The 14,931-nt window shown below is 45.1% G+C and overlaps 1 protein-coding gene across 5 annotated transcripts in view; it reads left to right on the top strand.

The window, feature by feature from the left end:
* RGS8 (regulator of G protein signaling 8) overlaps positions 1-3,388 on the top strand; it is a 29,510-nt gene extending 26,122 nt beyond the window's left edge. For all 5 annotated transcript variants that reach the window (XM_048861495.2, XM_048861494.2, XM_075131526.1 and 2 more), the window contains exon 6: positions 1,807-3,388. In XM_048861495.2, coding sequence (XP_048717452.2) covers positions 1,807-1,989 — 183 coding nt within the window. In that variant the 3' untranslated portion in view covers positions 1,990-3,388. The remainder of the gene's footprint in view (positions 1-1,806) is intronic.
* Positions 3,389-14,931: the final 11,543 nt, after the last annotated feature.

Below are 14,931 nucleotides of genomic sequence, written 5' to 3'. Positions count from 1 at the left end.
TAGCACACTGTGCTGAATAGAAAGTGTAGCCACAATTTAGAGTTTGGACTTGTGAATTCTCCTTTAACATAGTCACAGTTTATGATGTTATATCCTGCATTGTGATGTCATATTGCTTATTCAGAGAGGGCCTGCTTACAGATTCCTCTAGTGAATGTGTACCCGATTTCCAAGAGGGCTTCCAGCGGGGAAAACCTCAGACTTTACCCACAACTTGTGACTTGCTAATATTGGTAATCTGGGGCCTCTGATGGGGCACATGCCCATCCCCCTGGTGGAAAGGCTAACGAGCATTCCTGCAATCAGGGACTGTCAATTAGGTGCACCAGCAGAACATGCTACGCCTGTAGAAGTGGGGCTTAAAAGGGTGATCCTGGCCAAGGGGGGAGTTTTTCCAGGAACAAGGAAGCTTCTAGGGCATGCTAGTGAGCTCCAGCAACAAGGGAAATTGAGCCTTAGGCAGCAGCTAACATTTTCCTTCAAGCCCCACCCCATTTGAGGCAGATAGACACTACAGTCTTGGTATAAGCAAAAGGCCATGAACTGTGATAAGTCCTGGGAAGTGCACCCAGGGGCTAGAGTCAAGGAGACTATAAATTGGATGCTGAAAAGACCCTGGGAGTGAGCTGAGCTTCTGCTGGGAACAATAAGATTGCCCAGGAGTCGGGGCTCCTGGTGGGGACCCAGGGGCAAGAGACTCAAAGGTACTTTGGCTCAAGCCCAAGCTGAGATTTGGCTGACTACAGGGCCAAATTGAATTCCCACAGGAGTCAATGGCAGTCTTTCTGATTATGTCAACTGGAGTGGGAGGTGATCCAGCATCCTGTGGCACTGAATGCATTCCAGCTGGGATTAGACACTTGGGTTTAGGTTAGATTAGGAGGTGTCGATCCCTATGATATCTAAAGGGTTTGGTCTTTCCTAAAATCAGATCGCACAGTCATGACCTTTGGTGTATCAAAATTTTAAATGACCCACCAGCATAATGCACAGCCAACTAATGCTGTAACCATCTGAGGGGAGGCACAGATAAAGGTTTCCTTTCTTGACTGCACTATATTTGTGTACCACAGAAGCCTCCCTATTCAAAAGATTAATAATTGCAAACTCTCTCACACAGGAATTGCTTTGCAGCCATCTTTCTCATGACAACCACAGTTAAGCCTGGCTGTTTGTCAGGGCAAAAATCTGGGAAAATTCATTGATTTGTCACAGCAAAAATGCTAAAATTATGCATTTAGGGGGTTTAAAATGGAAAAGTCGAGGCACAATATTTTTTAGTAAGTAGTTGTCATGGGAAATTATGAGAAAATTCAAACAGTTTATTGTAAAACAAAAATAACTTAAAGCTATTTAATAAGATTTTAGTAACAGTTTAAAATTGCTAACAATTCATTATTCTACACACTAAATGTATAGAGAGCCAAATTTGTAAAAATTCATAGGAGTCTTGATGAGTGATGGGATAGCTGGGGTGACAAAGACTCTGAGTCAACATTTTCAGACTTGCAGTAGGTGCCTAAAGTTAAGCACCTAAATTCACACCTAGGCACCTACATAAAAATGGTCTGGTTTTCAGAGGTGCTAAGCACACACAGCTAATATTGAAATTAATATGGATTGAAGTGCTTAACTTAAGCCACCTAAATTAGAAAATTTGTGCAGTGACTTATTATGAATCCCTCCCTCTCCCACCCCAAAAGGTTATGTTGTTGTGTTATTAGTCGTGACTGTGACAAACATACACTCTTAACTATATAAAGCAGAGTTACTCTATATAATTCTTCTTGTTGTCTCTTTCCCTAGGTGAACATAGACTTCCAGACACGAGAGGTGACAAGAAATAATGTGCAGGAGCCCTCACTATCTTGCTTTGACCAGGCCCAGGGGAAAGTGCGCAGCCTCATGGAGAAAGACTCTTACCCCAGGTTCCTGAGATCCAAAATTTACACAGACCTGCTGACCCAAACCCAGAGGAGGCTCAGCTAGAGCAGGGATGGGACCCTCAGAAACCATAAGCTTCCCATGGCAGCCAAAACCATTTCCAAATGTGAAACTTCATTGGTGTTTAAAAAAAGCGGTGGTAAAGGAGGAAGGGAAGAGAGAAAGGGGGAGCCCATTTCAGAGTGTGACCCAAACGCAGTACTAGGACTCTTTGTAGAGTCTGTGTGTGTGTTTGGCTAGTGGTAGCACCTAGCAGATTCTGGCCTATTCAGGATCATAAATATGTCCTCTGTGGTGCACTGGGTCATCTATCAAGAAAGCAGGTTTCCCAAAACTTACTACACTGGTTAGTTCGTAAATAATGCCAATATGAACTTCCATCCCTCCAGACCTCTTCCCCACGCTCACCTATCTCACATATTTGGAGGGGACACTAAGGGCAGTCATGTAACTGAGCACAATCCAAAGCACTGCTGTCGATCATGTGAGGGCGTGGGCAGCTGGAACTCCAAGCTAGAGACCATGGGGTTCCAAAAGCTACAGGCCTTGAGCTGTCTCCCCGGGTAGAACTGATCAACTGAGTCAGCTCTTTCTTCCATTTTTGTTGCTCACACTGTGATGTCAGCCATGATCTTGCTGCACCCCCTCCCTATCTGATGATGCCCCCCAACCCAAAGTCCTTCTCTTTAGGGGAGGGAAGCTGAATGTTATTTTCACATGCATTGTCAAGGAGCCAAAGTTTCCTCCCCAGGAGGCCAAACCCAAAGCCCTTACTAGAAATGGTTCTAGTACAAATTATAATTATTATTTGATTGATTTGTTTTGTGGGAGCAGATAGGAGCCCCAGGCACGTTGCAGGGCCCCATTGTGCTAGGCTCTATACCAAAACCATAACAAAAAGATACTTCTTGCCCCAGAAGAGCTTTGTAGTGTTGGGAGGCAACATGTGATGTTCCATGCTAATCCCTAACAAGGAAGGGGAACGTAGGAGCTGCCTGTTATGTGAGAACACACGTTTCATGCATTGCATGATTGGGCATGACTGGGAGAGGTAAAAGTAAAGGGATTTGTGTGCAACGTAGCACACCGCACACAACACTTAAAAACAGCCTCTGTCCTGACCTCATGCAGCATCTGATAACATTGATACTGAAGTTATTTGTATTTATTGTCCATAGACTGCTTTTATTTATTGATTGCTAACTGTGTGTTCAGTGCTGTACAGATAAATATGGAGACGTGGTCCCTACTGTGAAAACAGACAAGGCAGTGGAAACATGTCATGCACTGGATGAGTCCAGTTTTGAAGCAGTATATAAGACACTTATTTGCTGTTGTATTTTCCATATTTTTGTTGCATAGCTTAAGGAAAGATTATGCACAGACATCAACTGTGTCACACAACCACCAAGTTATGCATAAATAAATGTACAGTAGGCTCCAATTTCTATGTTTAGGGTGGTTTGTGGGTTTGCTATCCAAAAAAGTTTGGATTAAAAATTTGATTCAAAATTGAGTAAACAGGATGGCCTGGAGTCTAAAGCTACACACAGCAAAGTAGGGAAAAGCTGCATGGGTCTCAAAAGGTATTGCACATCCATGCATTAGGTAGGACACAGCTTTCAAGCTCTGTTTGGAGGGATGCTGTGCCGGGGAAGCTGCTGGATGTATAGCCTCTGTTCTGTAGTCATTATGAGGTTTCTCTCGTTAGGATGAACGGCTTTGTTAGTGCATTGCTGTTTTTATTCAATAAATGTCTTCCCAGTCCTATCTCTATAATGTGAGCACTGGATGGAATTGACACTCGGGCTGAATGGGAAGGGGAGAGGAGAGAGAGAGAGCTGATGCATGGTTAGGTGCAGAGGGGCTTAGCTTTACTGAACAGGAGTTCACTCATATGCCATTGCCATTGACCAGTAACCAAAGTTTTGCATGGTGGTGACACTTGGGCTCCAGGTGACTGGGTATTTGTGGTTCTGGAATCACAATGAGGGTAGGGAGCATGGTTGTCTCATTTCAGAGTCATGTGCAGCAGGTCAGAGTTCTTAGGCACCAGAGGGTATATGCTGTATAGAGAAAATGTGTTTTCTAAGGAAAGATTACCTTACAGCATTTGACAGCACTGTTATTCTAAAACTGATTCTCTACTTTTCATTTTGCAGACCACTTTGTAAGAGAGAGACCCTCTCATGGGTCAATTTTCATTCTATTAGAGGGACCATCAGAAAGGGCATTGAGACCTATGATCTGAGAACCATTGTTTACCGATGTCCTTCACAACTGGATTGTAAAATAAATGGCAGGGACTGGAACACAGGTTTGCAAGGTGTGTGGAACTGAGCCTGTGTAATGCTGACAGATCCCGGTTGTCAGCGGGTGGGATCAAAGCTGGGGCCTCTGGAGCTTAGTGCATGAGCCTCTACCACATGAGCTAAAAGCTGTTAGCTAAGCCTATAGAGCAGGCTCATTTTATCTCTCTCTCTCCCTAGTGGTCTCACTAGGTGCCACAAGATGGAACACAACACCACACCCAGGAGGTGTGTGGGTTACATCTGCACCCAAAGGCAGGCCCTATAGTACAGTCCCTCTATCTATTTTCTTTAAAAGTACCTCTAGAACAGTGGTTCTTAACCTGGGGTGCACGCACCCCCTGGAGGTGCGAGATGCCCTTTCTGGGGGTGAGAGACATGCCAGATTTTTTTAGAAGGTAAATCATCGAAAACACAAATTAGTCACAGGCACGTAAGTACAACTATATTTTATCAAACCTATGTATTTATTAATATTATACATTTTAACGATTACTGTAATATACAAATAAAAATATATCTAGGTTTAAAGAACTGACCTACTTCAATGAATTTTGATAAGGGATGCAAGAACGTATTTTGAGAACCAAAAGGGTGCAGGCTGCAGTAAAGGTTAAGAACCACTGCTCTAGAATCTAGCATGAATTCCCTTAGTCTATACATTTTGTCAACCTAGCAAACAAGATTGCAGAGGTAACTATCTCAGGAACCTTGTGCAAGGCACTAGAAGGAATCAAAGACTGAAATTATTCTTTGATTATTCCTGGGCTATATTTTTGTCCTACTAAACAGAATTAAACCACATATACATCCCCATTGTGCTGCAGATGTAAGATAAAAGTGCAAGGGGGGACGGTGGGGGAGATCACTGAGAGACGCTGGGGAAAAAAATTTACTCACATCACTCCACAGGGTTCATGGAACATTCTGAATGTGTTTTCTGTGCAATTGGAGGCAGACACCAAGAGAGAGCTACTGAGGAATTGCGGTGAACTCTTCTCCCTGTGACACAAACTGTGGCACCCTCATTTAGGGCTATGCTGTCTTTAGATGTGGGGAGCTCCTGTTGTGTTAAGTTGCAGTCAATGGGAGCTGGATGCACAGAATTTGCTCCTTAATGCAGAAGTGTCTAGGTGACTCCTTGCATGAACGTGAACTGGTGCATGAAACCAGTGATTCTACAGCTTTTGAACTGGTGAGCACACTCCTCAATCTGACAGGATAGGCACACCTATATGGTGCCTTTCAGGTACTGGTGAGAAAGGTCTTAGCTGTCTTTTATGACACTATGGTCTGGGACAGATACCATAAGTGACCACACTGAAAGTGCTGAGATTGTGAAGGCAGGGGAGGGCTATGTATATCTTATCTTTTATATTAATCCACATATTGTGGCTGTGAATGCAAAGTGTGCATATATACACAACTCTGTCCTTTTTTCCAAGTGAAGAATCATTGAAACAGAATGTAGGACTGGAAGGAACCTTAATAAATCTAGTCCAGTCCCCTGCACTGAAGCAGGATTAAGTATCATCTAGACCAGAATGTAAGTGAAAGTGCTAGTGGGGGATGCGTAGTCAGTGCTTTTTAAAGAGAAGAAAGTTGGTCATTTTTACTTCTTGTTTATAAGGCACCCAAAAGGGCTCCATCCACAGCACATTAAACACTCCGGGGATACTTCTGCAGATGGTATCCTCAGTATCTGCTAGTACTTCCCAGCCCTTTGGGAGGCCAACCTATTCAGCAGAGAGCTCAGCCTGCTATAGAAGTATTGTGAGAAAATATTGCACAGGTCGAGTCAGCCAGTTGGCATAAAAAAAGCAGTGAAGTGAGAGTTTCTGCATGACTGGGAATGAAGGGCAAGTATAGCTGGACAGCTGAGGGCTGGATGGAAAGTATATGGGATGGGGAGGAGAAGGGAGGTTTCTCCCACCAACTAGAGGGGGTGAGACAGTTGACTGTCCATTTACAAAGACCTCCCCAGGCTGAGTGATTTTACCTGATGTAAGCTGTATGCTCCCACTCCTTTGCTTCTATTGCTTCATCCAGACAAGATGATTGGGGTGAAGCTATGGAAAATTTGACACTATTGCAGGTTTTGGAACAGACTGGGCAGCTGGCCAGATCAGTGCCCATCCCCATGCTAAAATATCTGCAGGACTTCCTGATGCATGCTCAGTGTGGTTCTCACCAACATTGCTGTCTTGAGCTCTACTACTATTCATGGCAGTAAGGCCAGATAGAAAACAACCTAATGATTTAAAGCCTTTTTTTTTTTAAACACAAGAAATTAGCATAATTTGCTGTTTTTTATGCCAAATGACAGCCTGAATTGAATGAAAATAGGAAAGTTATGTAATCGCCTCCTTTAAAATCAGGAGCTCGTGAAGAAAATAGTGATTTAGCATCAGCCATTGCAAACACTACGCTAGTCTAGAAGGATAAATCCTCAAAGATAAATACCCTGCCTTTGCTTTAACTCTTATTTTATGTTAAAGGGGCATCAACAACTTATCACACTTCCCTCTGAAAATTCTGGACCCAGTATTGTTATAACGAAGGGTGCTATAATCGAAAGGGGTGGGAGAAAAAATTGTTTCTTTCTACCTCTGCATTTGACAACACTTTGCATATTTCCCCTGAACAGCTTGTCAATTTGTGAAGATCTCTGACGAGGGAAGAGCAAATACTTTTAAAAATAGGAAAATGCTATTTTAAAGTTACCAAATTTCAGAGGGACACAGAGGCCGGGGTAGACATTGAAACTGCTTTTAACCTTTTCCCCCGCTTAACCAGATTTGAAGCTGTCTATGTCCCTTTAAATGTAAACATGAGTGCACTGATGAGTCCATGCCTTCCACACTGGGAAGTATGAAGGGCCAGGTCTTGATCATCTTGGGGTATGTCTACATTACAGCCTAGTCTATGGCACTGCAGCTGTGCACGGTAGGAAGCATCTACACTATGGCGCTACATCACCAGAATGGGTTTTTCCATCAGTGTAGGTAATCCACCTCTCTGAGAGGCAGGAAGCTAGACTGATGAAAGAATCCTTCCTTTGACTGCATCTGTACAGGGGTAGGTCACCCTAATTATGGGTGCAAAAATTTTCACAAGCCCTGAGCAATGTGGCTAGATCGACCTAAGTTTTAGGTATAAACTAGGCCTGAGTATTGAAGGAATATATGTGTGAGTGAGTGCATGTATGAGCGAATGTGTATGTGCTTTATATATAAATTTAATGTTTTCCAGTAGAGGATCTTTACTGTGATTTAGACTGTAAACATTAGACTAGGATAACACATAAGTGATATAAAATGAGCTGTTAGCGTTTCTTTGCGGCATATGTAAGATTGGCGAGTAATGGGAAATGTAAAGTTCTGCTGTGCTTCCAACGACCTGTAACAGCACATATATCAAACTGAACTGAATGTTCATTGATATAGAAACAAAACTGAAATGTTTACAGCATACAGAGCAATATCAAAGCATACCTCATGCCAGTCCCCGAGTGCCTCTCACCTGTCAGTGCATATCTGTCTCCTCTCCCTGTAGGCCTCTCACTTGTCCCTATAAACCTACCCTCACATTCCCCATACCTGTCCCTATGTACTTATTGCTTCTCATTTTATCTCTGCACACACGTTCAATATCCTCACAAAGCTGTCCCTGCATACCTCTTGTCCATGGATACCTTTCCCCTCTTCTCACCAACCTCTTAGCCATCACTGCATACCTATTATTTCATGGTTCTCATTTATCCTCACATACCCGTCCCTACAGACTTGTCTTCTGTTGTCACATACCTATTCATGATGCCTCTCATTTTCCCCAGATACCTGTCTGCTGTCTTTTCATATCTTTCCAGCATACCTCTGACTGTCACTACACACTCTGCTGTGTAGCTGTCACCTGTCCCTACACACCAATTGCCTGTCATCTCTTACCTGTCAGCTTCACACATCCTGGCTGCATTCCATTCACCTCTTGTGCTGGAGCTGCTGTAGTCATCTTATGTCTTAATACAGCACTTGCTCTGACACACAAGTCAAAGCTCATGGAACTGAAACCAAGGTCTGTTTGCTGCTACGTCAGAAATGATTTCCCCCTCACACACATTTGTTGGGCATTCTGAAGCTTTTGGCTTGTTCCTAACTTTGTGTCCCCTTTTCTCCATCTTTAAAGCTTCACATGCCACGTTTGCTGGCAGGGTGTGACAAAGTGAGGGGGGGCTGGTGCTGTCGTTACTCCGGTTCTACTATTAGATTAGGAGTCAATAGCTGTTTTGTTGGGATTACTGCTGTGCTTCCTTTTAGCGTCCCAATTTCCACAAGGTTGTGTTCATATACAGATGTCTCTTATATTTGCTTAGTCATGGTGGGTTATTTTTGCTCTGCACCGCCCCTTGGCTTTATTAAAAAGCTGTACCTCTAATTCAAGGCTGTGTAATAAACTCAGTTGACGCTCCAGGGCATGTATGTGGAAGGGTAAGGGGGCAGGGGAGGAAGGGAACTGTGAGGCGGAGTCTCTAATCACTAAAAAATGAACCATTTGTGCAGAAAGGCACGTAAGGAGAGACTGGCTGTCTGAGGCTCTTGGGAGAATCCACAAGCCAAGGGTGTTGTGGAGGTCTTGGCTCTGGTGTTAGGCTCTTGTCTCCGGTCACTGCTTCACACTTTCAGTCCTTTTCTGTCGGGTTTGAAGCCCAGCTGACCAGTTAACTGACCCAGATGGGCTGTGGTCCAATTCCCAGCTTATTTTCCTCTCTGGTATTCACAGTACAATTTGCTAAGCTAGAGTGGTGGAGCTGCTATTGACTCAATGGTCTGCTCTTGTATCTGTATGTATCCCAGTACTCTTCACCCTTTCACGCTGCTGGGCCCACAGGCTGAATCTAAACCACTGCAGATCAGGATCAGCTCTGCTTTCACATCCTGTAGAGCAGTGGTTCTCAAACTAGGGCAGCCACTTGTTCAGGGAAAGCCCCTGGCGGGCCGGGCTGGTTTGTTTACCTGCCGTGTCTGCAGGTTCGGCCGATCGCGGCTCCCACTGGCCGTGGTTTGCCGCTCCAGGCCAACGGGGCTGCAGGAAGGGCGGCCAGCACATCCCTCAGCCCGCGCCGCTTCCCGCAGCCTCCATTGGCCTGGAGCGGCCAGTGGGAGCCGCGATCAGCCGAACCTGCGGACTCTGCAGATAAACAAACCGGCCCGGCCTGCCAGGGGCTTTCCCTGAAAAAGTGGCGGCCCTAGTTTGAGAACCACTGCTGTAGAGTGCAGAGCCAACCACATTGCAGTATGAGGAGTATCTCTGTATATTGCTCTGCTCATGTCTACACCTGCCAGTTAAAAAGGGATGGGGGAGGGGAGAAGGACGTGTGATTTTATATTTACTTATGCAACAGAATGGGTCTCAGTGGGATTTCCAGCAATGAGAGCAGGCAATGAGTAATCCATGGGATGGAACTGGCTTCTTTAAGAACTGTGAGCCAAGTGTCTCATCTCCCTTATATTGTTTCTCTTCCTTTCTTTACAATCAGAACAGGAACCTGGGTTTCCATTTTTCCTTGTGTCAAAGCCACCAATACCACCTTGAATCTGCATCCTTCATTAAAAGGATCAGAAATAAGGATGCCAGTGAAAACACTGAATGGGGAGAGGGAACTTTCAGTACCAGCTGGTATTACTAGGCTGGGTAATTTGGTACCAGGCCTGAGCAGAATGCAAGTTAAGGTGTCCTCCTAACCACACATGCTTCCAGGAACTTTGTGTGGTTCAGAAGGACTCATGAGAGCCTTAGCTTAGGGAGGAGTGAATTGCAAATTGAATCACAGGACAGCTTGACTTGGAGCCCAGCTTCTTTAAGATACTGTCTATTCTATGGTTCTCATGCCATGACCATCACCATGGTATCTGTACACCAGAGTTGTTGTTAGCAGAGCTTCAACTGCAGTTTGGACAGGACCTAGAAGCTGATCTCTGTAGATCTTCCTATTTGCCATGGAAGTTTAAGATGAAGGCAGTGGTTAGGGTTTCCATCTGGAGTTCCCTCTACATTAGCAGCTCTTGTTTGAAAGAGTCACTTAGACCCAATTCATGAGAGATATTTGGCCGATGTCTTTGTCATTGTCACTGATTTATGTCATTACAATGTAAAATGGAATACTGTCATTCACCTTTACTGTAGCAAATACTGTGAGGATGTAATAAACACAAACTGAAAACTGTTTCCTCTGTGCCTGCGGGTTTCCTTCTTACTTTACTCACATTCAGGAGGAGAAAAGATCTTTCACTGCTTTATCTATCTGCTCGGAATCTCCCTCCCCCTCTGCCAGCTATTCTCATCCTGTGAATTGATTTGACTGGCCCAGAGATTTTCAGTGATCCCATGGTAGCAGTTGGTCTTCTGTACAGTCCTGCCTTGTGATGCAGCAACCTAGGTCTAGTTGTGTTGGAAGAAGAGTGGTGGAGGAGAGGGACAAGGATGCTGGCAGCAGAGGGAATGTAAGGAAAGCAAAGGATGGTCCCTCAGGTTCCCCTGAGGAACTGCTGTCCATGTTCAGAGCTGAAGAAGGAGACAGCACACCTAAATCTACTATTGTCATCAGCTTCAGAGAGTCTGCGTAGTGTCTAAGGCAAAAAAATATTGTGGGGGCATGACCTCTCTTTTATAAGAATAATGCAAAGGATTCCCAAAATGTCAGCTATTGCTTGTATCTGCAAATGGATTAGTCAGGGTGTAGACTAAAAAGATGCATATTCTGCTTTAGCCTAGCTCCTGCAGAGCAGACATACTGCTTATGGAGGAAACGTCAGCCAAGACATTAAGCTTTGCGGAGCACAACTGCAACTGGAACCAGCAGTGGGTCTCCCTTCCCCTACCTGTTGTACACATTACAGGTGCAGAGGAAGCCACTTCTGCCAGATGAATCTAGCAGAGCAAGGGAAGTTACTCTAATAGAATAATGCAGTCGGTACAACGTGTCAGCAGAAGACTGAAGGAAAGCAGCAGTGCAGGGGAGACCGAATGCTTCAAGAGTGGGGAGGGAATCACACACAAAGCGATGACAGATTTCCTCCCTTTGCCTTTTGAGAAGAAACTTAGTTCCGACAAACGGAACAACTGGCTATTTAATTGGGTATAAGAAATAGCCAACATGGATGAGTCCAGAACAAATCATGCCAAACCAACTGCATTTCCTTCTCTTACAGGATTTCTGGCCTAGTGGATGGGGGGAAGCTGTAGACATGATGTATCTTTACACAGGCACCGACTTTCTAATGTGCCAGGAGGGGGGGCCTCGACCACCACTTTCTAATGTGCCCCAGGCCCTGCCCCCACTCCACCCCTTCCTCCAAGGCCCCGCCTCTGCCCACCCCCACTCCATGCCCACCCCATTCCACCCTCTCCCCTCACTGGGCTGTGCCCTCACTCCTCCCCCTTCCTCCCCAAGCCTTCTGCATGCTGCGAAATAGCTGATCATAGCAGGTGGGAGGCTTGGGGAGGGAGGGAGGAGAAATCGCTGATTAGCGGGGCGTGCCAGCAGGCAGCAAACACTGGGAGATAGGGGAGGAGTTGATAGGGGGCTGCCTGTGGGTGCTCAGCACCCACCATTTTTTCACAATGGATGCTCCAGCCCCAGAGCGCCCATGGAGTTGGCACCTGTGTATCTTGATTGAGTAAATATTTTGACACAGTCCTACATAACTAGGGAAATGTGGTCTAGATGAAATTACTAGAAGGTTGTGGCAAAACTGGTTGAAAGACTACACTCAGAAAGTAGTTATCAAGGGTTTGCTACAACAGGAGAGTGGCTGTGGGATATCTGCTTGCTGAGCCAGACGTAAAGTTTTCTTTACAGGTGTTCTCCTGCAGGACATGTTACGTAAGCAGCCTGTTTTTCAGAGAGCAGTCAGAAGCAGTGATGTGTTCAGAGAGCAAATTACCTTTACTGGCCCATTAATTCAGCTAGGTATGGAATGAAATGGCTGTGTTGGAGGCAGCATGTCTGGGTCATCAGTGTTTCACGTGACCATGCTTCTCCCTATGCAGAAGGATCTTATGCATCTCCCCTATGCTACTGATACAAGTACAATGATAATGTACTATTTGTTTTTGATCACTTTCTTTTGTGTTTTGTAAATGCCTAACACATTGAGAATGCTAATTGTTCCCTGCCCTGGAGAGCTTCTATGATAAAAAATGGGTAGGCAAGCACACAAAGGGATGGGGTGCAATATGGGAGTGGTCAAGGTGGGAATTAGCCAGGGTAATGTAATGTTTGAATAGCATAGTGAATTCTTTTGTTTCTCTCCAAGCACCACCAGCTAGTCATAACCAGCCAGCTTCTTGTGTGTGTCTCGGTACATGCAGGAGTCCTCCACTTGAATGGGTAGAGGATAGTGGCCTTACAGACCAACTCAGGGAAGGTGTTTTATGCATGCAAGGTGGCACAGAAGAAATTACAGAGAGGCTGGTGGGAGCAGTAGGCAAATGGGCAAACAAGGCAATTGTCATTAGCAGAGCTAGATGGATAATACAGAGGGGCAGAGTTGCAAAGAGCAGACATGATATAGGATGGGTGTGTCAAAGGAGGGATTCAAAGAAGGGACTGATATTGTGGGGGTTGGGGGAGACAGCATTTTGGGTGAACTGGAGGTGGGCAACTTGGGTGTCAAAGAGGCAGAGGTAATAACAATCCAGACAGGAGATTACAAGGGCCTGAATGAGAGAGTTAACTGTACGGGTGGAGCGGAACAGATGGAACCTGGAAATATTTTGGAAGCAGCAGCAGCATTAGGGTTGAATGTGTGCGGCCAGAGAGAGGGAAGGAGTTAAGGATGACCCCTGGACTATGGGCCTGAGTGATGGGGTGGATGGTGGTGACAACAAATGGAGGATGGGGAGACTGTTTCGGAGGGAATATAAGGAATTTGGTTTTGTCATGTTAAACGTGAGGTGAGAAGGCATAAGAGAGCTAGGCTGAGATGCAGGATTGGATGGGTAGAAGCAAATGAGTGGTGGACAGGTACACTTGCAAATTATTAGCATCAAGATAGTAAGAGAGCCATGGCATGATCCAGAGAAAGGGTATAAACACAGGAGAGAAGGGGGCCAAGGAAAGAACCATCTGGGGCCATTAGGGACAGTGGGAGGGAGAAGGAAGAGTACCTGCCAGGCCCTGAGACACTAAATAGCCTCTGATTTGACATCCAGTCTTCAGCTCCCAGTGGATACCCTTTGGTTTTGCTGATACCCAGTCTAGTGCTTCCCAGCATTGTTCTCCTCCTGGTGGCCTGCAATCCCATCCAATCTGACTTTGTTCACAGAGCCCTTCACCTTCCCCAGGGGACAGTCTTCCTTATTATTCAGCTCCCACAGGGTGTTATTTTTTTAATAAGGCTGAACTGTTTTCATCTGGAATCATTACAAGGAAACTGCTCTATCCACTGTTCATTCCCATTCTCATATTCCTTTCCTAATGCCCTGCCCTCCTCCCTTCTTAGTTTTTTCCCTGGTTTCCTGACTCATGTCTCTAGATCAGTCTCTGAACTGAATTCCTCCCTCCAAAGTGTGTGCATTCAAGTGCAGAATTTGACCTTTAATATTGCTGTCTCTTTTCTGAGATAAGATATTTAGCCATAGTCTTCACTGTGTGCTGTAGAGTGATTTTCAAGAGCAGTTGCCTGGAATGAAGTGAGAAGATTTAAAAACCTGCCATCAGCTCTCTCTATGTAGATATACGCTCAGATACTCTATAAAGAGAGAGCAAGCAGGGCAGATAACAGCAGTCCTTTGAAAAGCTCATTTGTAATTCTAATTTTTTATTTAAATAATCTCCTTCTGCACTGCTACAAATTTCCAGAGCAGCCGTTTCCATTTCTGGTTCATGCAACTACAGCGTGCTCTTTTGTTTTGAATCAATTAAATGACCCATAAGGTGGCCATTCTCCAGGCTAGGCAGAGGAACCTACACAGTGGCTGTCACATAACAAGAGCAGTCCATTCACGTGCGTAGGAGCAGGGCTCAAAACTGTATTAAAAACATACCTAAATTTCAGGATTCAAAGGCTTCCAGAGGCAATAAGAGCTTGGGAAAGGATGAGTGGAGGTCAGACTAATATAATATGAGTCCTGCAGAATGGGACTAAGCGGATCTATTCAATTAGTGATGGGCTGATTACTTACTTTGGCTTGTCCTTTTCTAGTGAAAAATAAAATGCTCTAAATTAAAGCAGGAGGTGAAAAAAAAAAGTCACATCTGAGCCCCTGTGAACATTTTGCCCCTCTGAGCACTCTGTTGGGACTTGGCTCCTGTTTGCACCTGCTGCCTCTAAGAACTCTGCCAGGACTGAATGCCTCTTGCTCTGGGCACTATGCCAGAAATCCACTCTTAACAGCTCCAGCTGGCCCCCAACACTGCCTCCAGGACTCAGATCTTGAGATCTCCTAGGAGATACTGCTTGCTCTGTGCAGCCAAGATGCAGTTCCTGCAAGCTGCTGCTACATTAGAGCATTGTGCCACAGGGACATGCTCCAGCCACCCATGTGCCCTGTGGTTTCTGCTATTGGGCAGCAGTGTGCCAACAGAGAGCAGTAGCTCCAGGATCACTGCTGCCCAATGGCTTCCTGGGTGTGTTAAAATGACATGCCAGCAACTGCCAAATGAAATGGAATTTGG

This window comes from Caretta caretta, chromosome 8, assembly GCF_965140235.1.
Source record: "Caretta caretta isolate rCarCar2 chromosome 8, rCarCar1.hap1, whole genome shotgun sequence".
NCBI classification, from domain to species: Eukaryota; Metazoa; Chordata; order Testudines; family Cheloniidae; genus Caretta; species Caretta caretta.
Note: the sequence above shows the minus strand (reverse complement) of the source record. Positions and strands in the feature narration are given on the sequence as shown.